Source organism: Xenopus laevis, chromosome 2L, assembly GCF_017654675.1.
Source record: "Xenopus laevis strain J_2021 chromosome 2L, Xenopus_laevis_v10.1, whole genome shotgun sequence".
Classification (NCBI taxonomy): domain Eukaryota; kingdom Metazoa; phylum Chordata; class Amphibia; order Anura; family Pipidae; genus Xenopus; species Xenopus laevis.
In genome coordinates this window covers 150,364,001-150,390,613 of record NC_054373.1, presented here as the reverse complement: position 1 = coordinate 150,390,613, position 26,613 = coordinate 150,364,001, and the positions used below count along the sequence as shown (strand labels likewise).

Here is a 26,613-nt window from a genome sequence, read left to right as displayed (position 1 = left end):
TTCAATTGGATGCTGCATTATGAACAAGAGAGGGCCTGAATAGAAAAAGGTGTTAAAAAATAGCAATAAAAATACATTTGTAGCCTTACAGAACGTTTGATTTTTTTTTAGATAGGATTAGTGACCCCCCATTTGAAAGCTGGAAAGAGTCAGAAGAAGCAAATAATAAAAAAATTATAAATAAGAAAAAAATGAAAGCCAAATGAAAAGTTGCTTAGAATTAGCCATTCCATTCCGGAGAGTAGACCACATTCCTATATGCACATTAGCTAGAATACAGTCAGTAAGTAAATGAAGGAGAATTGGCCAACAGCTGTCAGAAGATGCTGGGAGTTGTAGTTCAGTAAATTCCTTGTGTTTAATCCTGGATCTAACTGATGTGTGTGATAACTATGTTCATCCTCCTGCAGCTGACATCTGGCGGTACTGGATAGCCCATGTCTTGTTTGTCTCAGGGAAATTAAACACCACTTTTGGGGCATGTTTATTTACTTGTATATTTAAAAAGTATCTGCTTAAAAATATTTTTAAAATGAGTGGAGATTTGGAGAGCCCTCTCAGCTGAACTGTGGTGAGTTACATGGAATAAAAAAAATATGAGAAATGGGTTTAAGGCAGATCCTATGTGGCTATTTCAGTTTAACATTTTATTATGAAACCAATGACTGCCATGAGAATTCAACATTCCGAGACACTATTTGGCCATATAAATTATGGTTTCGCTGGAAATAACAGTTTTTCTTATGATGGAAAAACTTTATTGTCCAAAAAAGGAGGGTTTTTTTATAATAAAGGGCAACCGTTATTTTATGCCTCTGTTTTATTCAGCTTTAATTTAATTCTTCCCTGTAGCTACACAGATGAAAGCAAGTGAAATGATATATCTTGCCGGAGCAGTTATTCTGATAATGGCTCACCCCACCCTTCAGGTTCTGATAAGGGATTCTTCTGATGAAACAAGGTAAGATCCCAAAGGAGCAAATGTGCAACAATTATGCAGTTACATTGGCACTTGCCTCCAAACACACTATATATATATATATATATATATATATATATATATATATATATATATATATATATATATATATATATATATATATATATATATATATATATATATATTATAGTTCCATATAGTTGCACTAGGTACATTTATCCTGCACAAGTGCACCTACTGACGCTGGGTAACCCTGAAGCTATTGCCAACCTAAATGTAGAGGTAATTCAGGGGTTCCCACAACAGGCTGTGTTAATAGTTGCAGCAGACCAGGGCTGGAATTAGGGGTAGGCAGAATGCACATGCATAGGAGCAATGCTAGCAGGGTGCTGAGCACAATCCACTCCTGCCTGCACTCCCCTAGGTTTGACCCATATCTAAGTTGAAGCAGTTATTCTCCCTGCTTGGCAAGTCACAAGTCACAGAGGGAAGGTTGCCTGGGAGGGAGGATGGAGTGTGAGTAGAGGCTGTGTATATGGCATGGCTTAGGGTCATACTTTGGTTGCCCACCCCTGTAGGCACTGCTAATGACAATTAAAACCATGTGCCTAATGTGAAACAGCCCACACTTTTAAAATGTAAAATGTAATCAGCACTCGATTCACACAAGCACACATACAATTGTGTTCTTATTGCTGTATGGGGCACAACTGGGGCAGACCCAACTCTGAGCATTAAAGGTGATCTAAAGTCAATTTATTTTTAAAATGCATATATAGGTTCCTATCACTAAATAAAACAATTTTGTGATATATGTCTGTAAAAAATTGTACCAGCTTTTGAAGTGGATGTAACTTTCATTCACACTTCAATGTTTCAGCAGAAAGAAACATGTTTTTCCGTATTCCCTCTATATTATACACCATCCTCTCTTTCTACTGTTTTGCAAGATGCCCAGGCTCAGCCAGTTGTCTAACTGTCGTTTATTAACACACAGCATTTTCATAATACCCCTGGCTAATTGTAAATGAAAAGAATAAGGCAGGAGTGTATTGTTTGCCTCCCTTCCCAGATCCCCATTTCATTGTGAGAGTTTTGCACTGTTCACAGGTGGCAGGAATATCAGTCTCAGATCTTTACATCAAATATAAAACGGCACTCTGAAGGAACCTTCTCCAGTGACTTAACCAGATACCTGGACAAAATGAAAGCCAAGGATTTTGTGCAGTGGCTGATGAACAAGCGATTCAGGTGAAAAAATCATAAACCCCATTTTCTTACATTTTCAATTAAGAATTTTAAAAAGTGGGATTTGAGTAAGTCTAATGCAAAGTGATCATATTACACACAATAAGCTGTAAATACATCCCTCTAAATGGCTCTTCTTCACCTTCTTTAAAATATAAGGCTATAGGAGGTCACTTTGAGGGTTCCATTAACTTGATATGATGCTGGAACTCCTTAGTGACTTTTCATATCCTTATATTTTAGAACAGGGGGTAACGGATGCTAGAAACACTTACCAAAGACTCAACAGGCTCTGTCTCCTTAAAATTTTATAATTCACACTTATCTATTCTTTTCTAAAGCCAAAATTCTGTTCTATTTGTCATTTTATTCTGCTCCTTGGGAGAATGGCCATATTTTTGCCTAGCCAAAATTGCCTGTTTGGCCAGGCAATTAACAAAGTGAGCTTTTGCCCGATTTGGCTAGATTCTGGGCCTCATTGGTGCCATTTTCTGTCTGGCATACAAAAAGACATCTACTTGTTTATCTATGTAGTAAGATAAGTGGATTTCTGTGTAATTTTCCCCAATGCTGTTATATCATATATGGCTAAATCAGCATCCAGATTATTTTATTTGACCATTATTTCCTCTTGTACTGTATGACCCAACAAAGAAGGTCAGTCAATGTAGAAAAGAATCAAATGTGATAGTTTGGATTGAGTACAGGGTGCTGTTTTATTATTACAGAAACAAATTTGAAATGATTTATTATTTGGATAAAATGGAGTCTATGGGAGGCAGCCTTTCCGTAATTTGGAGCATTCTAGATAACGGGTTTCCAGATAACAGATCCCATACCTGTATCATGTTACATCTTACACAGTGAAAAACTCTAGGTACTGAGTAAGGGAAAGGACAACTTCCCATTAATACAACAGGTGAAGCTGTCATACATTTGAGTAAGAAGATACACAGATATTAATGTATACTGACCTCTGTAATACTGTAATATAGAAAGCATTTTCATTTTAGCCAGTTCCTTTTTTACCAGAATGAACTGTTCCGCTGCCTTTCATGCTGGTTTCTGCTCATGTTTGTAGTTCGGTTACATTTAAAAAAATAATAATACAGCCACATAATCAGTGTATGTCATTATTCTATATGTCAGGACCTTCAGTTATTCTTTTCACATGTCTTCTTACCCACTGCCCCATCTCTCAGGATGCCTTTAGTGGACTCTCAACACCAGCCAAACACTCATGCCTCCTATTATACCAGCTTGTCACTACTAATGGCTGCTGGCTGCTATGAATCCAGAGTAAGATTTGAATGAACTTCAGAGCAGAATTTCCAATGCACCAAAGCTTTTTACTCAAACAGATGGGCTGCTGTTGTCCCAAGCTTGATTTGGCAGCTAAAATTCTCCTCACTTATATTTCTGTGTTTTGCCTTTCAGCTCCAGTAAAAGATCTGTTAGTGATGATCTAAAGGAAACAAGGTTTGTGCCAGATATATCTTTGTTTAGGTAGGATTTCTATTATTATTATTATTATTATTATTAATAATAAAAATAAATGTTAATCACCTAACCTAATTAGGCACACTACAGGTTATATTGGTACAAAACATAACAATGTATTGTATTGAAAATGGCTTTGCTTAAAATATTTTTAACTGCAATATCACTGCATTTTATAGATATTGCTTAGCCTGAATAAGTCGAAATAGTGTAATTTTATAGGATCTTCTTGGTTCTGATACATATATAATCGGCCTCACTTAAAGTGAAAAAATTATGACATTTTCAATGTTTTTACTCGATGTCCATAAACACTTTAGATTGCGCCACCACAAGCTATGCACCAATGCTGCAACTAAATTTGTGTCCATATTGACAACCTTGGTTGATAGCTTGTGCCTAGTAGTGACAAATTTGCGGCGTTTCAATTCGCCAAAAAATTCGCGAATTTCCCGCGAAATTTGCGAATCGGCGGAAAATTCGTGAAACGGCGCCGGCGTCTCGTTTTTGACGCCAGCGAACTTTCTCCAGCAAATTTTCGTGGCTGTTTCGCGAATTTATTCGCTGACGGCGAATCACGCAAATTCACGCCTGTAGAATAAATTCGCCCATCACTAGTGCCTAGTGAATGCACACACAAAGTGCAAGCATGTCGGTATGAGCCCCATATGGGCCTGGCATCAGCATTCCCTTATGTGCCTCCACTTGGATGATACAAGGTCACCCAAGGTTAAAACTCGCAAACATGGTTGCCCTTTTATTGGCCACCACTGGGATATATTGTCTCAATATCCTTAATATAATGATAAAGGGTTAAGCGCAGAGGACCTCTTGTCTTTGTCTATATGAATTTGGTGGTCACAGCCTCATTGCCCCCCCTCTTAATGTTTTAAAAATAGAGGTGAGCACAACTTTTCCTTTGTTTGTTAGTGTCACAATATATAAGGCTGAGGCTGATTAGTAAATAATTATTGGTACATTGCAGCTCAGCATCAGAATTTAATAATCAGACCTGTAGCATGAGCTTATATAACGGGCATACCTCATTTTCTGCTGGATAATTTGCAACGACCCCTAAACTTAGCTTCTCAACAGCTGCTCAGAGCCCACTGAGCATGTGAGTGTCACAGACACTTTCCAAGATGGTGACCCCCTGTGACAAGTTTGAAGTCCTAGATCATTGCTGCTAATGAACTGAAACTTTAGGCTGGCGCGATGAGTTCATTAAATAAAATATGGCATTTTTAGCCATATTGTTTTTTAGAGTTTAGATGTCCTTTAAGCATGTGCAATGAATGCAGATCTATTCATTACACTTCCCATTGTGGTCAGTTGAAATCAGAAGTCAAAAAGCCTCATGTGGCTTTTAAAAGCCTCTTAAGCTGGCCATACACGGGCCGATAAAAGTTGCCGGCAGACCCGGTCAGCATCTTATTGGCCCGTGTGTGCGGCCCTCCGACAGGCTTCCCTCATCGATATCTGACTGCATCTGTTCGTTGATGTGGTCCCACGATCCGATTGGCTGCATTATGATCTGATCATTGGGCCCTAGGGCCCACGATCGGATCAGTCCGCTATCGCCCACCTCAATGTGGGCATATCGGGGAGAGCTCCGCTTGTTTGGCGAAATCGCCAAACAAGCGGATCCCTACCTGTATGGCCACCTTTACACTGATATCTATATGTTATATGTCCTGATTATGATAGTCATATCCTAGGAATTATATTGGACTTTAAGTACAACATTTGTTTTACTTTTAAACTGCAGAGAGACTGTTTCTCTCATTTACTATTATGGCTAGAAAATGAGTTTTCCCTACTATATGCCTTTATAATTGTATCTATACTGTATGTACTATAGAATAAGTCAACGCATTGCATTTAAGTTTCCTCTCAAAGCTTGTTCTGAGCACAATAAAAGCTTAATCATATAATTTCTTACTATTTCCTGTCTTGTTTTGGCTCAAAGGTTCATACAGCTGGAGAAGAGAAGACCTCAGGGTTAGAGTTGAATCTATAGAACAACAGAGATGATCTCAGAAGAGAAATGAAGAAGTAGCAATCACAGGCTTCACGTGTTCAAAAACACCTACAGTTTACTAATGCCTCCAGAACATTGCAGATACCTGATTATTACGTGTGTTTTCTACTTCCCTGTGGTGCTTTGGATGCGTAACATCGCCAGAGATTTTGAGCATTGATGGTCTAACCTATTGTGACATATAAATTGAGATTTCAGGTAATAACTGTCTTTCACATAGACAATATATAAACCAATATTAAAGGGGACTTGTCACCCAGACATAAAAAAGCTGTATAATAAAAGTACTTTTCAAATTAAACAAGAAATCCAAATTCTTTTTTTTAATTAAAGCATTCATAGTTGTAAACTCATTTAAAAATCTCAGCTGTCAATCAAATATTGCCTGCCCCTCCTTAGGCATAGAGGCGGGGCAGGCAATTACTTTCACTTTCCATTCAGCACTTCCTAGATGTCACTGCTCTCCCCACATTTCCCGTCTCTCTTTACCATTTAATTATGTAGCCAGGGCATGGGGATGGACATCAGGTCCCCCATTCTGGTGTACAAACAAGATTCTGAGATGATGCAAGGCTTGTCTTAATAACAGTGTCCACAAAATGGCACCTTCCTGCTTTAATAATGAGTTCTCAGACTGAGGGAAACTAGATTCAAATAATTTATATAGAGTAATTAAAGTTCATTTTGCTTGACTAATGCAATAAATTAGGATTTGGAATAATTCTTCTCGAGTGACGGTCCCCTTTAAATATCATCAGGTGCAGTGGTTCAACTGTACATTTCTAAATCAGCCCCTAGGGTCCCTAGCACAAGGCAGAATTTATGTTGTGCTACAATGCCTACATTTCAATGCTGCAAGTTCCAGGTTTTCTGTTGTGGCTTTCAATAAAACACGCAATGCTAGATGCAGGGTGCAACATAGGGTGGGTGACGGTGAAGGTGGGTGAAGTCAGGGACAGGCCAATCTTACTGCACTTTACACCTTCCAATCACCACGCTCAATTATACAGAAGTGCAAAAAAACACATTTTGGTGCAAATACCTCTAATGAATGGAGTTTAAGTGCACATGACTGTAAGAGAGTGGCACAAATGCAACTTCGCTAATGGTCATAAATGACCCTTTATGTAACAGGAAAGCAAATTGTAAAATTAGCTTCGTAAATATTTATTGAGGCATTCCTTATTTGCATCTTGTTATCTACTTTTAGTTGTACTTTACAAATAAAGTTATTTTAGTCACTAACGCTACACAGTTTATAGCATGTGTCTGTATATGTGTCTTTATAATATGCCTACCCTAGTTACACAGAAAATGCACCATCTGCACCATACAGACCTGCAGGGAGCAAGCTCCCTATCAAGAGACAGTCGGTATCTGTATTTTACTCAGATGATAGAGGCTCAAAAATGTAACTGTAACGAATAGCGTTTACCCTAGTGGTCCAGTGGAGTACCCTCTGGCATGCAGGGGTGCCCGCCGCATGCGTCCTGTTTCATCTGGCGCCGGTTCTCCTATGGTGCGTGCGCTTCCGGTTTTATGCGCCGGCGTGATGACGTCATCATGCAACAGTACGAAATTCAAAGTATTTAAAGGGGCTTTGTATTATTAAACATTATTGGGCAACTTTAAAAAATAAACAATCTTTTGCTAACATATTGGGATTCGTATTATAAATTTGCACAAATCTGCCTTTTCAGGTTGTACCTTGGACATGCTCATATATAATGTCTGATGTGCCAATTTTACTTAACCTCCCCTGGCTTTCAGCTTCAGGAGTTGCTAGTGCAAGAGCAAAATAAGGGCTGCACATATGGTGCTATGAACATTATGGTGTTTATACAAATGGCCTGTAGATGTCACTGTGCTCAGACTTATACTGTGCATACTTCCTGTCAGCTTAAAAGTGAAAGTTACTGTTGTGTAACGGCTGCTGAGAACCTGCTAATAAAGCACTGTTATACTCTACTCATCCTCGGCTACCCAAAACATAACAAACATCTCTAATTTTTAAGGGTTTAAAGGACAAGTTCAGTGTAAAAATAAAAACGAGGTAAATACTGTAGGCTGTACAAAATAAAAAAAATGTTTCTAATATAGTTAGTTAGCCACAAATGTAATCTGTAAAGGCTGGAGTGAGCGGATGTCTAACATAAAATAACAGAACACTACTTCCTGCTTTTTAACTCTGAGTCAATCAGTGACTTGAAGGGGGGCCACATGGGACATAACTGTTCAGTGAGTTACTGCCTGGTAACCAATCAGTGGAAACCAAGAGAGCTGCAAAGCAGGAAGTAGTGTGCTGTTCTGTTAGACATCCAGTCACTCCAGGCTTTAAAGATTGCATTTTTGACTAATTAACTACATTGAAAACATATTTTTTTTTATACAGCCTATCTATTTCCCCAGTTTTTATTTTTACACTGAACAATTCCTTTAACAAAACAATACAGACTCAAGACGCATTTATACACTTGTCAACAGCTCAATCTACTGAACAAAAGCATGAGCTCCTCAAACAGCGATAATCCAAGACAAAAAAAAAAAAAAAGAGTTGAAGGCAAAGCGCCTCATAAAGTAAAAGCCACTGTTAATTGTAATATTAAAAAAACAGGTGGCTGCTGTTTAATGGAAGCCTAACACGTTTCGGTAACACCCCCTAATAATAGGCTAAACCAGATGACATCAAGACGTTCATTTATATACTTGATAACAGCTCCATCTACTGAAAAAAAACTTAAGAAGCAGTATATAGAACATACTGTAGCAACAAATGAATTAAGGGGTGTTCCCGAAATCAGTAGAAAAGATTTGACGAGCACTCCATTCACCCGTTCGATTAAAAGAAGTAAATGTTTATTTCAGCATATTAAAAACATCCATTCCCTGATGCGTTTCGTATCATCCGATACGTAGTCATAGGTATTACATGCACATGCAGCCAACGGCTTTTTAAACTAATATTCCGGACATGATCTCAGCAATTGAGTTGAGTTAAAACAGATTAGGGCAGATTAACCCTTTTGCTGCAAAAGGCTTCACCTCCAAAAATGAGGGTTTCCTCCCACCACCCCATGAAGAGGTTGACGTAGGTGGGCGCGAACTTTGCACCAATTGAGGTCCCGCATTTTTGTAGGTAAAAATCACCCCCAAATTTAAAAAAATTGTGTTTAAGTAAGTATTCAAGGGCTTCTAAAATAAAGATATTTACTGTGTCTTCATAGTTTCCATATTTGTACAGATGATACTTTATTGCCTCTAAACCTTTATCATGGGGGATACATGAATAAAGGCTAACGACATGCACCCTAGCCCAACCAAAGTTATCGTTGTCCCAGGAAAACCTATCCAGAACCTGTAATATATACTTAGTATCCCTTATATACCTGTAAGAGTCAAGCCTTTTTATCGGTGGTTGTAAAAACAGGTCAATCAATTCTGATAGATTCTCGTTCAGAGATCCTATACAGGAAACAATAGGCCTACCCTCTGGTGGGATTTTATTTTTGTGAATCTTGGGCAAATGGTGGAAGATGGGAATATTTGTTTTTTCGGGAACCAAATGGACACATACCCTATGGTTAAATACACCATTTCGGTAACCCATCTCCACCAATTGCGCCAGAAGTTTCTGATATACTTCAACGTCATGTAACTGTCTTAAGGCAGCAGTAGTAGTTGGTTTAATCAAGTATTACAACCTTGCCTTCTTTATCCGCCTTACGGATCACAATTGTCTGATCTTCTTTAAACTCTTTCAAAGCTTTACACTCACGATAAATTGGATGAACCCTTTTTAATGGAATTATGGAGCTGAACTAAATCTTTCTCCACTAGTTTCTGAAAAATTTCAACATTACGTCCTCTAAAATGAACAGGATAAAAATCTGTTTTTCCACTTACACAATTTATTTCTGCCAGGTCTATACCGTAATTACTATAAACCTTTATATAAACTTTGCATGGCCCTCTCATCCTGGAAATCAAATGGAAAAACAATATCATTTATATTTAACTCTATACTTCCCGAGAGTATCGGACTTTGATTATTTAAATCAGAGGGAAATCCCACCGCAGATGTAGTAACCATCGGGTGACCACTAGTACCTTCTGTCTCATCTATTTGTGTATCTACCCCTGCCAGAAAAAACTTTTTTAAGACTGCCTTCCCTACAAATTTTATTATCCTCAATTAAAGTCTCAAGTACATTAAAGTCCTTCTCGGGTGAATAAGATAGCCCCTTTGCAAGCAAAGAAAGGTGATGCATAGTTAATTGTCTATTGGATAAGTTCAATACCGATTTTTCTTCGATCCTTTCTTTCCTTTCTTTTGATATTCCACGATTCCACTTCTTCCCGAAATGCTTTGGGCGTCCATTACACATCAGCCACTTGTTTTTAATGTTACAATAAACAGGTTTTTTTTAACTTATTCTCTTTTTTTGGGCTGTGAATGTCTCTAGCAGAGACTGGTTTCAGCCAGTGTTTTCCAAATAAACTTGTCAGAGAATCAGTAATATAACATTAATAATCACAAAAGAACTTCAAGTTTCTCTGTTTATTAAATATCTTAATAACATGTACCCAAACTAAAGAACACAGTGTGGCTGGGTAGTGTTAAAGAGACAAATGCATTAGGATTCAATTTACATACATCAATAAATTATAATCCAATTATACACCCACTGCATACACAGGAAATTGATTTGTTGCCATAATCATTATCAAAGTTTCCAATTATTTACAACTCAAAAGCTGCAGTTTGACATGCAAATAAACAATGCGATGGCAGTTACTTTAAATTCCCTCCAGCATCCAAGGAACCAGCCCAGCATCTGAAATACAATGTCCAAGTGATTTAAAGTAAGAGTTGATGGATGTGGGATTTTGGAAAGTCAGACATCAGAGTATTTGCTTAAAGCTCATAGCCACAGTGTAATAGTGTTGATTCCGGGAACAAAAACTGTACCAGATATGCATAGACAATATCACATTCAGGTGTTTACAACAAAATTCTGATATTATAATATTTCTTACTGAGCTTCTTTATCAAATCCGTTTATAGAGTAAAAGGTCTACCACAACATGGTAACACAACAACATTTTTGGCAAAGCGCCTTTGATCTTTACTGGTGCACTAAATGTTACACCTTTTTGAACTAGGAACTGCAGGCTCATATATATCATTATCACGAGAAGAGAATAGACTCTAGCACCATTAGTGAATGAGAACAAATGGGCATCATGTCTAACTATGGAGTGTTCTAATTGCTTGTTTTTATGCCAGTTTGCTTCACCAAACCTGGGATCTTAAACTGATTGCAAATATTCCTTGAATGATTTTGTCTCTTTACAATACAGCAACAGATACAGTAACGCACATTTTGTTTTTCATTTTGAACAAGAGATACGGCTATACAGACAAATGTCAGACAATGAATCACGCACAGTCATAATCACCTGCAACCAGGTTAAGTGAGGTACCTGTAAAATCACCTTTAATATATACATCCTTACTTGAATAAATTGTCAGGTATATGTTTTATACATTGACATAAGAAGTCCTTTGGCTAGCTTACCCAGGTGTGCATTTATAAGGGACCCAAATTCTCTGTAGATTTTACAAACTGGTTTGGTCCCATCTCACCCCAGTATAACCTGGTTGCTCCACTGTAATAGGACACAATGTTTAGGGTAACAGGAAGGAGCAACAGTTATCCCTCCCAGAACAGACAATTATGAATGAGGAAAAACAAGGGGACACACATCGCTTGTATTACAACGTGAATTGAATCTACATTTTTTAAAGTAAAATAAATATATTTCTGTATATCTAAAACAAAATAATCTATCTCTATTTCTACATTGAGTGTTCAAGGAAGAAAATGTAATTGTGCCAGCAACTATTTTTATTTCTTCCTTAGTAAGGAATCCCCAACCTGGGTTGGGTGGTCAAAGACCTGCCTTTAAATGGTTTTGAACTACAAGTTCCATGTTTGAGGATGACTTTGGTAATCTATGTAATTGGCAATATTATATCAGAAAATAACATGTCTGCTGAGCTCTGCTCAGCATTGCGCTGTGGAACGGTGTCATCAAAAGATAAAAATGTCAGTAAACTGTAATTGCAATTCATATACTGAAAGAACACAGTAAATGCCTGGTTCCTTCACTCGTGCTAAACAGGATAAGTTTACTAAGACCATAAACCCAAAATCCAACTAAATAAAGGTTTCTCTTGAGAGTAAAAATGAACCACAAACATAAATCTATGGGTTAGATTTACTAAAGGGCGAATTGTTGCCAGCGACCGATTCGCACCACTTCGCTAGGCATAAATTCGTTACCACTACACTAATTCACTAAAATCCAAAGTTGTGTCCTGGGTGCCGAACGCTGGCGAGTTTTCGCTATTGATACTTCTTCAGTGCGAGCATTCCATAACAAAGATTCTCTAGCGTTCGTTTTTGCCTAGTGAGAACGGTCAACTCAGTAAAATCTGCATGTCAGTGAATTTGCGGAGCGACGACCAATCGCCTGAGCAAAAAGTCGCATGGTGAATGCCAGTACGAACGCTAGTGATCGTCTCTTTCGCTACCGAATTGTCATCTGCCTGAATTGGCGATGTGCCTGCGGATGTGATTTCTGCCGAAAAGTTTGCCCTTTAGTAAATCTGCCCCTATATTGGAGTGTATGTGTTTTTGTGTCATTCAACACTGAAGCAAGGTTAAGGATAAAACTGAAAAGGGAGAAACAGTTGTCATCCTCATACCAGTAGGATTAAGTGGCTGTTAATATGATTAACAGAAGTACTTACCTAACTCTCACATGGATGCCATTGCATTGCCTACTTCCATATGGCAGCTTCATCTCATTCCTGCACCACAGCAATGCTGATCGATTTTAAGAATAGATAGGAGTGACTGCTAGAGAATTATTAATACAGAATGCCATAGCAAGGACTACTAACCAACTCTCATCGATTCCATGAAAAATCCTTAATCCAACAGCAAAGTTTCCCCTTATTGTTAGTTTTTAGCTGCTGTTCCAGGACTAACCCAAGACATGTTAATAACTATAGTATTTCAGAGAAGCAATTTGGTCTAATCTAATCAAGTGTTAACCAGCACAACTATGGAAAACTTGTGGTTGACTGGCAAATCTGGCTTCAGATCATGGATGTAAAACCTATGGCCTACTTTTATACAGAAAAACGAGTTACCTGATTACATGACAGTATGTTGGTGGGACATTTTGTCTGTAAAAAGTTTAGATCAGCTGTAGGAACTGCTAGAATATTGCTATTAGCATCTCAGGAAATAAAAACCTTTGAAGACAAATATAACTGGGTTAAAAATCTCTGGTGCTCCATTTACACACATGCAAACAAATAATAATCAAAATTTAGCCAAAAATAAATTGTTGTTTCGGTTTCCATTACTTGTTTTTATTTTTGCCAAATATCAATACCTGGAATATCAACACAACAGCAGATGCATCCTTCAACCTCCCCATCTGCATACATGTATATACATTATGCGACTTGTTTTCTTCAGCAGAGCCATTATCCAGCTACTATAATGCGTGAACAAGGTTTATTTTTAAATTATATTAATTTTCATTCATTTCAAATTAATATACATAAATTATTTAGTTATTAAAGATAGTCCCCTCAATAACACAATTAAGTTTGTGAAGGCTTCCCAATGAAACTATTTTTAGAGTAAGATCAGCATGTTAAGAGGCTCATTTATCAAAGGTCAAATTTTGAATTTATGTGAATTTTTTTTTTCTCTAATAAATTTGAACATACTCACAATTCGACTGGGAGGTTATTTAAGAAAAAATGTAAACGTCTAAAATTCGATCGAATAGGAACGCTCTGAAAATTAGATTCATATTCAATTTCGAGTTTGAATTGAATTCCAGGAAGGCTATTCACATCTTCAAATGGCTCAACAGACTTCTGCCATTGACTTGTTGAGATGTGATAAATCTCAGATTAAAATTTTACATTCGAATAGGGGGGATTAAAATTCGAATGTGTGAATTTTGACACCAAAAAAAATTTGAATCTACTATTTGACCCTTAATCAATCTGTCCCTTAAAGTCTAACTGTAGTCCATACATGTACAATAATAGAGTGTAGGAGTAAGGACTGATAGCTTTAGAGCATATGCTGTTAGCCATAGGGTAACACCATTTACACTATGTTAAAATAAATTCATATTTACTGTGAATTTTGTACATCAAGCGGAAATCAACAAAAAAAACCCGAAACTGATTGAATAAATTTTTTTGGGAACATAAGAATAATAAATAAGCATACGGTATATTATGACAAATACTAAAAATCAAGAAAACAAAGCAATGTAAACTGTTGGCACATTGGTAACATAATGTGATGATAAAATAGCAGGGCAGAGTGTGTGATGATCTACAACAGGTAGGAAGTAGGTTAACTATGTTGGTTTCAGTAAGGCTACTGGTCAAATGTTTTGATAAAGATCCAGGCTAAGGTAATTAGATCTAAACCGGCAAATAAAGAGATGCGAAAATGGCAGAGCTCAGCACAATCTTTCAGCTTCACCTCGTCCGCCGAAAGCTATTGCGGGATTTTGGCAACTTCCACTGAAGAATTCAATTCAGGCACCACTTTACCCGCTGTCAGCGCTGGCCAACATATCACCAGGAGGAGTTTCGTGTCCCTGCAAACTGACACTTGAACTCTGTGGAAGTTTCCGGTTGCACGGACATGAAACGCGTTAGTTTTTGCACACCCACTACAGAATTTACCACTAAGTATGCTGCTTTGATATTATTACTGTTGCCTCCCAGTGATATGTTGGCCAGCGCTGACAGCGGGTAAAGTACTGCCTGTGAATTAAGGTAATTAATTAATGTAAAACTAGAAAACAAAAAAATAGCAGGGCTTCAATCACTTTGCAATTAGAGCATCCTTGGCTTTATTAGAAGTATCCTTACATGTTCAGGTGATCTGGTAACCTTTGTTCAGGGAGGTAAGGGAGTATTGGACTATCGCTGGTCAAGATCTCCTGTAAAAGCATATATTTTAGATCAAGGACCCTGAGCTTGTGGCTCACTGGCCGCATCTGGTGATGTTAAACCTCCAAATTTGTATAAAGTGGCTGCTGATGCCACTTCATCTACGAGTTGAAGATCATTTTCTAGATATGCAAAACATCCTTCGAACTCTCTGGCTATTCAGCTGGGGGTGATCTTTATAACACATAGATGTTGTAAAATACACAGTAGAGGTAACTGAGCAATATACTATCTGCTCTATTATTATTGCTGTTTACTTATATATTTGTATGGATATGTAGGGTATACTAAGGAAACTGCCATCAATAAGAAATGAACCCATAACTCAAGGCAATGGTCCACAGAACAATTTCAAACACATTACTCATTGCCTCACAAAAATGGGGTGTCAAAATGCCCCTCACTGCAACCAATATGAAAATGAAATGACATAAAATTGCTAGTATAGGTCAATTTCATGTGATTCCTCGAAATACACTTGTCGATTTGTTTAAGAACCACACATAAGAAGTCAGCAAGTGCATTTTATTTGTGTAGAAGCTTGACTTTGGGTGTTGAGGCCTCATGTATTTATCAACACAAAAATGTGGCAGAAAAAAAACATAAAACCCCACTCTGTGCCATTAGCCTAAGGGGAATGCAGATAAAGAAAGCATTTGTGTGCTCTACATTTGAACATGTTTGTAGTCCTATAAGTTCCATATACAGGGACAAAAACTGGAATGAAAATAAAAAACAAATCATGTGCAACTGTTATTTGCACAAAGCAAGTCTGTGCACTATCCTGCAGTATAATAACTAAAATATACATAAGACAGCAAGAACAAAATGCCAATTTTTGTGTGATGAAATTTGCTAAAATGTGTCATTTTTCAGTTTAGACTGCACTGAACATCTGTTTATTTGACAGCAGATTTCACTGTTTGAGAGAACCATAAGGGAGCCATAATTATGTTTACAGCGCCTATAGAATTCTATAATTTTGCTTCTCTTGTCTGGAAACTTTTTCTATCCTACCTGCCATTAACCTACAAAAGTCTTGATGCAGAAACAAGATGTATAAAAATAAAACCCACTAACAATGTAGTGTCAAAATGAGTATTCTCTCCATTGGGTTAAAAAACAAACATATAGTTGTCTATAATGTTGACTGTCATATGATTATGAAGTGGTGATCAAGTGGTGAAGAGCTCACGTTCTTTCGAATGGTTTACTGACAGGTATACGTATCAAGTCGCCTTCTGTTGCACACAGTCTTTCTTCTGTGCAGCTACAATTCTGTGATCGTAGCATCAGAAGTGCACAAACGATATCTTTCAGCTTTCAAGACTTTTAAGTGTATGAATATCAATAATCAAACACTATTTTGTCATTCATGGAATTTTCAAAGGGCCGACATAAGTGAAACTTATACGGCAGAGGTTTTACAAAGGTAAATTATCTACCTTCAATCCCCTCACACCATAACACTTACAGTGTGAAGAACTTGTTAAAGCACACACTTCAAACTAAACAAAATATATTTATCTAACAACATTTTTCTGATGGCTTTAACATGAATCCTTCTTTGAAGAAGGTACTGGAAACATTTCTTCAAAGCCGTATGCCGCTGGGTCTTGGCACTTCCCTGAGTCATCTGACATTTTACACAGTCCTTCCTATGCCAAGACGTCTATTTAAAAAAAACTGCAAATGTTTAAAAAGAGAGAATTAGTAAATAGTAAACAAAGTGCAAATGGGATCAATCAAGGCTATGAAGAAGGGAACTGTTATCTGGGACAGAAATGTTTATGTATGCTTCATTTGCAGTGGAAATAGAAGTGTGCAATAGGAATGAATCGAGGCACTGGGTTAGGGAATGAGACTACATTTAAACATGATCTAAATTCTGATTTTGCTGCAAAAATGTGACTGCATATAAAGGAGACAAAGGATAGGTTATATTCAATATGGCCAGTGGAAGGCTTTTAACCTAATAGGTATACATGGCAAGAAAAGCCCCTTCAAAATGAAAGTATATTGCATCTTCCTAAACACTCACATTATTTTATAGTTTAATTTTAAAAAGTTATGTTGTGCTACAAAAACAGGCCACGATTTGGGTGTCTTAGAATAAAATATTCCCATGATTCCTATGCATAAGGGTAGATGATGAGTCTGAGTAGTGCAGTGTAACCAAGTTAGAGGAAGACCAAACATTTACAGTAAAATGAGTAGTACTTACCTTTTATCCTTTGATTTTGAGCTTTCTGTGTTCATGCTGAGAGCCTTCCATACTGTAGTTTTAGGCATTTCATCAGAAATATTTATTTCAGATGGATCACCTCTAAACCCAATAAATGGTAGAAGAATAAATAAAGGCAGTGAGAGGTCTAAATATATCTAAAAACAAAGTTGTTGTGCGTCAATAAGTTTTATAGGGACAAAATTTACTACATATTAGGGAAGCACCATGAAAACTATAACCCCAGAATGAATACCTAAGCAACAGATAGTTTACTGTATACCAAATTAAGTGGTCTATTAAAAAATTTTACCAAACTGGTGTGTGTGTGTATATATATATATATAGATATATATATATATATACACGTAGATACACCTATACACCATGCACCAATGTAGAAACATCGATACACCATGCACCAATAAATAATGTTTTGATACATGCTGGATGGCATTCGCTGTGAGTGCTTTCATGGACTGTGAATAATATATATATATATATATATATATATATATATATATATATATATATATATATATATATATTAAAATAAATATTGCCTTTTTACATCGCTTGCCTTGAATCACCATTTTGTGATGGACCAGAAATACTACAACTTAAACAGGATGAAGTATGGAAGCAAAAGACATAACTCTGTTAAGTGCCTCATGTGACCTAACATGTATTATTTGTTTGGCTTGTTTCTGTGCACCGTGAATCCTTGGATCCCAGGATTCTTCTAAAAATGGCACATACAAATAATGAGTATATTTGTATTTGTATATTTTTTTTTTACATGATGCAGGATTTACATATGAGCTTTTTTATGCAATATATTTTTATAGAGACATATGGGGGTATAGTTTTCCTTTAAAGGATAAGTAAACCTTAAAAATAAGTGAATTTAAAATTGATGAGGGTGCTTTTCTAAGCACTTTTGCAATATACATTCATTATTTATTTATTTTTAATTCCAAGATGTTACATGTACTGTTAATATGAATGAATTTTGTTACAACAGTGCCACCTGCTTGTCATTTTCTGACTAGTCTTACCACCAAGTAGTCAAGGAGGCTGGTCTGGTGTTTTTCTGGACAGAGATTTGAGAAAGTTTTCACATTTTTTTCCTAACCAGAAGAACATCAGAGCAGCCTCTTTCTTTATAGTGACAACTTCTGGTCAGACTGGTCTGAAAATGACCAGCAGGTGGCACTGCCGTAACAAAATTCATTGATGTTAACAGTGCATGTATTCTTCAATATCTTGGAATTAAAATAAATAAATAATGAATGTACATTGCAAATGTTCTCAGAATAGCACTCCCATCAGTTTTACATTCACTTATTTTTAAGGTTTACTTATACTTTAACATTATTTTTTTCAAAAAAGTATAACAAATTCCTTAAATAATACAGATTTTTTGGAAAAATAGATCTAGGGTTTATTTATATTAAAATGCATTTATAGGCTAAAACAGTGACTAATGAGAAGAATCAAATCATTCTTAAATGTGAACTGTTACCTTGAATTATTGTTTTTCCCTGGGCTACTGAGCAAATTTCTGGTTTCCAGGGGAAGTTGAACTCCTTTGTCCTCTCCTTCATGTAGCATCTTTTCAGACTCCTAAGAAACCATGGACAAATTTTTAAAATGACAATACGGGAGAAGGTGTCATGGAGACAAATCCACCACTTGATGTAAAGTCTATAATTAACTACAGAATGTTTTACCTCCAATTCTTTAGCTTTGTTTTTTGCATCGTCCAGTTTCTTTTTCTTACTCTCTGGCATCAAGTCATCAAGCCAGCTCAGTTCCCGATCAGAGAAGCAGAAGTCCATGACTTTGCGGACAAACACTAATGCAAGGACCTGCAATCATATAAGCAAAATGTCTAGCCTTTGCAGGTTACCCACTACATGCAAGTTGATTATCAAGAAATTATGGTTTCCTTTTGTAATGCATAAATCCTGATGACCTTCCTCACAGCATAAATAATATACCAACATTTTTCATGTTCATTTGTCATATGATCTTAAACCTAAAACATATTGACACCGCTTCTCTATTTTTTGTACAAAACAATAAATCAGTTTCATACAAACTACCGCTATCATGTACTGAAAATAAGCTGTTACACAGTTAAGTAAATATTTAAGATGTACTGTACCATCATAGGGAAAACAATAGCAGCCCGGGAAACCTTAATGACCCACAGTAATACTAAGCAGGTCAGCTGTATAATGGTGAAGAGATGAACTTTGCGTAAAGGAACATGTCTCAGGTAGCTGAAATCAGGCTGGTGTTTTGCTGGCATTGCGAAGAGCAGCAGGCGATCAAAGAACTGCAAAACAATAGAAAAGCATAAACAGATTTATTCTTATACTTGATACCACAATAGATATGTATTTAGTTTAACAGTGCAGCAGATAAGTATCCTGCAAACATATTCTGCAGATGCAACAAGCCACGCTATGTAAATATACACACTTATTTGCCTCCCCCGTCACCCTCTATACCCCAATGCTCTATCAATATGACATGATGTAGGTCTCTGTGCTTCAAAAAGGAGCACAGAGGCCTCTGGCAAGTTTCACAATGCAGGATGCAGTTTGCATAATGAAAGAAAATGAGCTGATTGCGGCTTATATTTGTACTTTGCAGACTGTGTACTGCATTGTAAATGAGGCCTATGGTGAGCTGCATTTCTTAGATGCCAGGCACAGCAACAACCTTTAGAGAACAGGGATTCTTGCATGACATTGAGACTATCTATACTACATATCACCCACATATTTAAGGCATAAGGCAAATATAACAAAGACAAAAAAGAAAAAATGTAGGGCACACTTCCTCATGAAGTAAATTATTGGTACATTAAAAAACAAAGGTGGTTGCTGTGGAGTATCTGCCTAACACGTTTTGGGAACAAAAGGAGTAGGGGTGAGTCTGAACTATTTGTTAAAATATATTGTAACAAAGGCTAAGATTTATGGTCTGCCTTGCTTAATGTACTACTCTTCCATCTTTACAAAATCCCTGGAACAAATCATTTAATGAGACTAATAAGAATGTAGCATGATATACCAGTAAACTCTAAAATCTATCCATCCATCTACCTATCTACCTATCTATCTATCTATCTATCTATCTATCTATCTATCTATCTATCTATCTATCTATCTATCTATCCACACACACTTTACACAGATGTAAATATAGGCCCATTCTTCAAAATACATTTCAATAAATAGAGAGGATAAGCTTACCTGAATACCTCGCAGTGACGAGACTCCCATGTAGAGAAATACTCCATACAGAACTGGCATTGGGATAAACTACAAGAAGAGCAGCAGAGCTAGTATGGCTTCTGTTTACATGATTTAGTCTAATTTACAAAACAATATACAACTAATTAAGAAGTAACAAAATGGACTAATTTTACATAGCAGTTTAAAGGGATTGTCCACCTGTAACTTTTAGGGGGTTATTTATTAAAATTCACACAGCACATACAGCAAAAAAAAACTCAACATAATCATGACTGCATATATTTACTGAATTCATAATTCTTTCAAAGGCTGTGGTAAGGGATCAATTTAATTTCTGTATTTCATGAATGACTTCTTCTCCAGTGGCCTTCAGGTAATATATGCACTGCTAGAGGTCAGCTTATTACAACAAGGGTTCAAGATAGCATAAGTGCCAAAGGAAGGAAGAGAAGATTTGTGCTATAATTTATGATTACTAAGTGTAATTAAAAGAAAAACACTAAATAAATGCTGTTTTTATTGCACAATGGTGTGTTGTTGAAATATGGCAAAATAAATTCAAGGGATATTCCCTGCACATTTACATAATCCTGGGTGTGCCTTTACTCTTGTACTGCATTATAGGTGGTTGCCATACTTCCGCTTTATAATAGCACTGGTCTGCAAAAGAATTGATAATGTGTCTGACCTCATAATTGTTGCAAGATTTTTGGTTTTATGTAAAAAATGGTAAACTGGGCCTTATGAATTTACATAGAGTACATTATTTGTTACATACCTTTAGCACAGTAGTCATAAACACAGAACAACCCATCAGCACAAAGATCATTAGGCCTGTGATTCTCTGTTCACGGATCCCCAAAAATTTAGGCTGCTCTCCAGGGGCTGAACATTCTGACTCTAACTTAAGGCTGTTGACATGCGTAATAGAGAGGACAGTGGCTGCAACAAACCAAGGCAATCCCATTATTGAACAGATTCCGAGCATAAGTCCCACCACTAGCAGGTCCAAATGGTAGCCACATCCTTTCTGTAAAAAAGAGAAATTCATATTTTTTTAAAGATAAGAGCAAAACATGTATATATATAAAGTTCAGAGCTGGTGCACCAATCAACCATCGAAATGCCTGGGTGCTGGTTATAAACAGAATACAAATGAAAAAAATGAAACCGCACTTCTTGGGCTTTGATGAAAAACACGTGGTAGGCTTTGTTTCAACGTTTCGGCTACTACACTCGAGCCGTCTTCAGGAAGTGAAACCCCTACCCCCAACCATCATCTTTAACCCCAAAAATGTTGCCAAAATGAAGTGTGACACCATAATTACACCTATATAAACATTAGAAAATTTGCAGTGAATAGTGAAATAAAATCACTACAGTGTAGATGTAATAATAGCGAAGTGCAATACAAATGTATGTGCTATCATGGCGCTCTTAGATAGCCTCCGTGTGGCTCCTCCATAAGGTGACCCAGTGTGTGTTTAAACAAGTGAGTGACAGCAACCATCCCCATTGTCAGATCCGGAAGTAAGTATCGGTTGTTACGAACAGGTACAAAACCTTTCGGCTTTCGCCACTTAGACAGTGGTCGGACCAACACACAGTGTGCCTATCCCCATCCTCGATCGCAGTCTAGGTCAGCTGACGAGAGATCACCATTAGAGCACATACTTACATTCTGTAGACTCGCTGACAGTGTCTAGGCCACGCCCCCTAGTACGTCACCGTGAGAGGGGTTCCCTGCTTTGGGGTTAAAGGTGAAGGTTGGAGTTAGGGGTTTCACTTCCTGAAGACGGCTCGAGTGTAGTAGCCGAAACGTTGAAATAAAGCCTACCACGTGTTTTTCATCAAAGCCCTAGGAGTGCGGTTTCATTTTTTCCATATATATATATATAACTTTATGAGAATGTACATCAACACTGATGATGGTATGTTCCTTATAACATTTTATATTGCTTCCTATTGATGCACATATTTCCAATAAGAAAATGTTGTTTCAAATATTTACAAAGGTGTAGGTAGCAGGTCCCAAGTGTCAACAGAATTGTTTGACTTTTTTTTCAACTATTTCTTGTCATTGCTATGGACTATGCTGAATATTAGTCCAAAAAGCAACACTAATCCTGTTTTACAGTGCAGCTTTCATGCTTGCCTGGCATGCTGTCATATTTTTTCCGAAGATGCCCTAGCTGTTTGTAGCCAACAGGGATCGAAACAGGGATTGAAACGTTGGAATAAGATACCATGTAACAATAAAAAAGGGGATTTGTATTACTCACCGATAAATCCTTTTCTGGGAGTCCTGTCAAGGCAGCACAGGGACAGATGGGTTAATGCACACTTCCCTTCAGGAGGCAGGATGGCTTTAAAGAAGTGAATTAGTGATGGTCTGCCCCTCAGATCCTCCTCTTCCCTGCATTAGCCCCTCCCCTATTAGTTCCGTTTAGCATAGCTGTAGACCAGTATAAATGATAGAGAATTTTGTGTTTATGTTTTGTTGGTGGGGCTCCCTGTGCTGCCTTGACAGGACTCCGAGAAAAGGATTTATCGGTGAGTAATACAAATCCCCTTTTCTCCGGGAGTCCTTTGGCAGCACAGGGACAGATGGGTTAGTCCCAAAGCATAGAAGAAGGGTGGGCAGTGAATATAGAGAAAAAAGAAACAGACAGGAGTACCAAACAGAAGTTAGACTCGAAGTTGCTCTAACATGGCAGTGACTGGCAGGTCAATAACATTTTTAAGAAATAACTGTCTGAAGAACTTTGCGACCGAATGCCGCGTCTGAAGATGAAAAAACATTGAACTTGTAAAACTTTGTGAATGTGTGGAGTGACGACCAAGTGGCCGCCTTGCAAAGCTGTTCTGCTGATGCCTCGTTAGATAAGGCCCAGGACGTGCTCAGTGCTCGTGTGGAATGGGCTGTGACCCTGAAAGGAACAGGTTGTCCCCGAATCTGGTATGCCTTGGTGATAGCAAGTTTGATCCACCTGGCGATGGTGTGTTTGGATGCTTTTGCACCTTTGCGAGAGGATCCATATAGAACAAAAAGTGCATCGGTCTTCCGAAACTCTGTAGTTCTGTGAATGTAGAACTTCAGCGCCCGCGCCACATCCAGGGTGTGAATCCTGCGTTCAGTCTCTGTCTGAGGTTTCGGGCAGAGGGAGGGCAACACTATCTCCTGGTTTATGTGAAAAGCAGAGTTGACTTTCGGTAGAAACGTTGGTACAGTACGTAGAACTACCTTGTCTTGGTGGAAAATACAAAAAGGTGTTTTATGACTCAATGCCCCCAATTCGGATACCCGGCGGGCTGAGGCAATAGCAACCAAAAAGACAACCTTCAATGTCAATAGTTGTAGGCTGGTAAGTAGGCTGGTAGTGGCCAGTGGTTCGAATGGCTTCGTTTGTAGTACTTTGAGTATGAGGTTGAGGTCCCACGGCGGCGTGGGTTGTCGGAAAGGTGGATTTATGTGGGATGCCGCCTGTAAAAAGGTCTTAACTTCTTGCTGAAAAGCCAAAGGGGTTTGAAAAAACAGCGATAGGGCTGAGACCTGGACTTTGAGAGAATTGACTCCCAACCCTTTATCCAGTCCTGCTTGTAGAAATTCGAGTAGAATAGGTAACCTGCAGGTGGAGTGAGACAACGATTGATTTTGGCACCAAGTCATAAACGTTCGCCAAATACGGTAGTAAGAGGATGCCGTCGTCGGCTTGCGAGCTTGCAAAAGAGTTTTTGTCACTCTGTCCGAAAATCCCTTACGCCTCCAGATGGTGCTCTCAAGAGCCATGCCGTTAGTGATAGGTGTTTTAGGTTGGGATGCCTGTACTGGTCCTGGAGAAGCAGGTCTTCCCTTAGAGGTAGATGCCATGGTGGTGCGATCGACAGATTTAGAAGATCCGAGAACCAGGCTCTTCTGGGCCAATATGGTGTGATCACAATGGCTGTGGTGTTGAACAGACTCAGTCGACGTAGAATCGGATGAATCATGGGAATTGGTGGAAAAATGTAAACCATGTCGAACGTCCATGGTGTTACCATTGCATCTAACGCGACTGCCTGATGGTCCCGGTACCTGGAGCAGTATCTGGGGAGCTGATGATTGAAGCTTGACGCCATTAAATCTATTTGTGGGTTTCCCCAGCATGCAGTGATCTGGCGAAAAACTTCCGGATGGAGGGACCATTCCCCCGGATCCAAAAAATGGCGACTGAGGAGATCTGCCTCCCAGTTGAGTTGTCCGGGTATGTAAACTGCAGACAGGATGCAAGCATGGTTTTCTGCCCATTGCAGTACCCGCTGAGCTTCCTGCCACGCTGCCACACTTCGCGTGCCCCCTTGATGATTGACATAGGCAACTGCTGTGGCATTGTCGGATTGTATGTTGATTGGTCGGTGCTTGAGCAGGTGAGTCCAGTGTGATAGAGACAGGTAGATTGCCCTGATTTCGAGGACATTGATGTGCAGTTTCTTTTCTGGAGGTGACCATTTGCCTTGGACTTTGAGGTGACCGTAAACACCACCCCAACCAATGAGGCTGGCGTCTGTGGTAACGAGGGACCAGTGTTTGATCGAGCAAATCCTCCCTGTCTTGAGGTTTCGTGTTTGGAGCCACCACTTCAGGGATTGCCTGGTAGATTGCGACAGGTTGATTCGGGCCTCGAGATTGTGATGAAGCTTGTCCCACTTTTGCAGGAATTCTAGCTGGAGGTAGCGCATGTGAAATCGGGCATATGGTATGAGCTCTATGGAGGCCGTCATAAGCCCTAGAAGGTGCATGGTTCCTCTTGCTGACAGTTGTCTGTGAGTTATAGCATAATTCGCGGCTGCCTTCAGCTTCCTTATTTTTTGATCTGTGAGGGACACTGTGTGTGTTCTGGAGTCGAATTGTGCTCCTAGGAAAATGATCGTTTGAGAAGGACTTAACACGCTCTTTGTGTGGTTGATGATCCAGCCGTGATCTCGTAAAATTTGGAGGCACCTTTGAGTGTTGTAGGTGGCTGTTTCGAAGGATGGTGATCTTAGAAGAAGATCGTCGAGGTAAGGTAGAATGTACAGGTGTTGCAGTCTCACATGTGCTACTAGAGCTGCCATGACTTTCGTAAATACTCTTGGCGCTGTGGCGAGTCCGAAAGGTAGCGCTTGGAATTGGTAGTGGCCACCGAGGATTGTGAAACGCAGAAATTTTTGGTAATCTCTGTGGATGGGGATGTGCAGGTATGCATCGGTGAGATCTATGGATGTGAAAAAGTCTCCTTTTTCCACATTGTTGATCACAGACCTGAGGGATTCCATTTTGAATGTTGGTATGTAAAGATACCTGTTCAGAGCTTTCAGGTCTAATACCGGTCTTACTTTTCCGTCTTTTTTGGGGACTAGGAAAAGGTTTGAATAAAACCCGTGTCTCCTTTCTTGCAGTGGTACCGGTAAGATGGCTTTGGTGGCCAGCATGTCCCCTAAGACCTTTTGCAGTGTCACCCGTGCTGCCGCTGAAATTGGCGGTCTGGAACGCATAAACCGGTGAGGGGGTGATGCTGTGAATTGCATTTTGTATCCCTCTGAAATTACTTTGTGTACCCACTTGTCTGGAGTGGTACGAATCCACACTCCTTTGAACAGAGAAAGGCGTCCCCCTACCGCAGTTTCCCTGTCCGTAGGAGAGTAATCTTCATTGATCTTGCGGTTTGTCTGGCGCTCCTTTGAAGGAACGCTTTTGGTAGGACCAATTCGGTCTCTTGTTGGTCCGAAATCCCTTGGAGGTGCTTGGGTAGCTGTTTTGATATGTGTTCTGATATGAGTTTTGATTTTGGGAACGCTGAGGCATTCTGCGGCCAAAGGAAGATGTCCGAAAGGACCGTTTTTGTGGTGGAAAGGGTGATTTGCCCTTCCTGTCTTGTGGGAGGAAGTTACTCTTACCTCCTGTGATTTTGGAAATGAGTGAATCTAACTCGGGTCCAAATAATGAAGTTCCCTTAAATGGTAGGGCAACCAAGTTTTTCTTGGATGCTGGGTCTGCATTCCATGTTTTCATCCATAAGGATCGTCTAGCTGCTATGGATAGAGCTGATGATCTAGCTAATAATTGAAGAATGTCCATGGAAGAATCGCAGAGAAAATGTACAGCATTGGTAACTTTTGATAAATGGGAGTGCATGTCAAAATCAGGATTGTCCGTTGCAGTTAACGCTTCCTCTAACCAGAGTACTAGAGTGCGTGTGACACAGGCTGAAGCTACTGTGGGTTTAAAGGCTGATGTCGTACATGAGAAGATGTGTTTCATAATGTTTTCCGCTTTTCTGTCCATTGGGTCTTTAAAAGAAG

At 38.6% G+C, this 26,613-nt stretch overlaps 2 protein-coding genes across 2 annotated transcripts in view; one reads left to right on the top strand and one right to left on the bottom strand.

The window, feature by feature from the left end:
* The first annotated feature begins 866 nt into the window (after positions 1-866).
* On the top strand, positions 867-5,973 carry gcg.2.L (glucagon, gene 2 L homeolog). The gene is made up of 4 exons (XM_018245724.2): positions 867-961; positions 2,051-2,191; positions 3,626-3,694; positions 5,658-5,973. Exons 1-4 carry the CDS (start codon positions 876-878, stop codon positions 5,692-5,694), a joined length of 333 nt encoding a protein of 110 aa, XP_018101213.2. The 5' UTR covers positions 867-875; the 3' UTR covers positions 5,695-5,973.
* A 10,128-nt stretch (positions 5,974-16,101) lies between these two features.
* Positions 16,102-26,613, bottom strand: part of slc4a8.L (solute carrier family 4, sodium bicarbonate cotransporter, member 8 L homeolog) — an 89,655-nt gene continuing 79,143 nt past the window's right edge. Inside the window, exons 19-25 of the mRNA XM_018247501.2 lie at positions 21,071-21,322; positions 20,290-20,358; positions 19,191-19,364; positions 18,754-18,891; positions 18,546-18,646; positions 17,021-17,122; positions 16,102-16,482 (exon numbers count right to left, since the gene is read on the bottom strand). Of these exons, the coding sequence (XP_018102990.2) occupies positions 16,473-16,482; positions 17,021-17,122; positions 18,546-18,646; positions 18,754-18,891; positions 19,191-19,364; positions 20,290-20,358; positions 21,071-21,322 (846 nt within the window). The 3' untranslated portion in view covers positions 16,102-16,472. The remainder of the gene's footprint in view (positions 16,483-17,020; positions 17,123-18,545; positions 18,647-18,753; positions 18,892-19,190; positions 19,365-20,289; positions 20,359-21,070; positions 21,323-26,613) is intronic.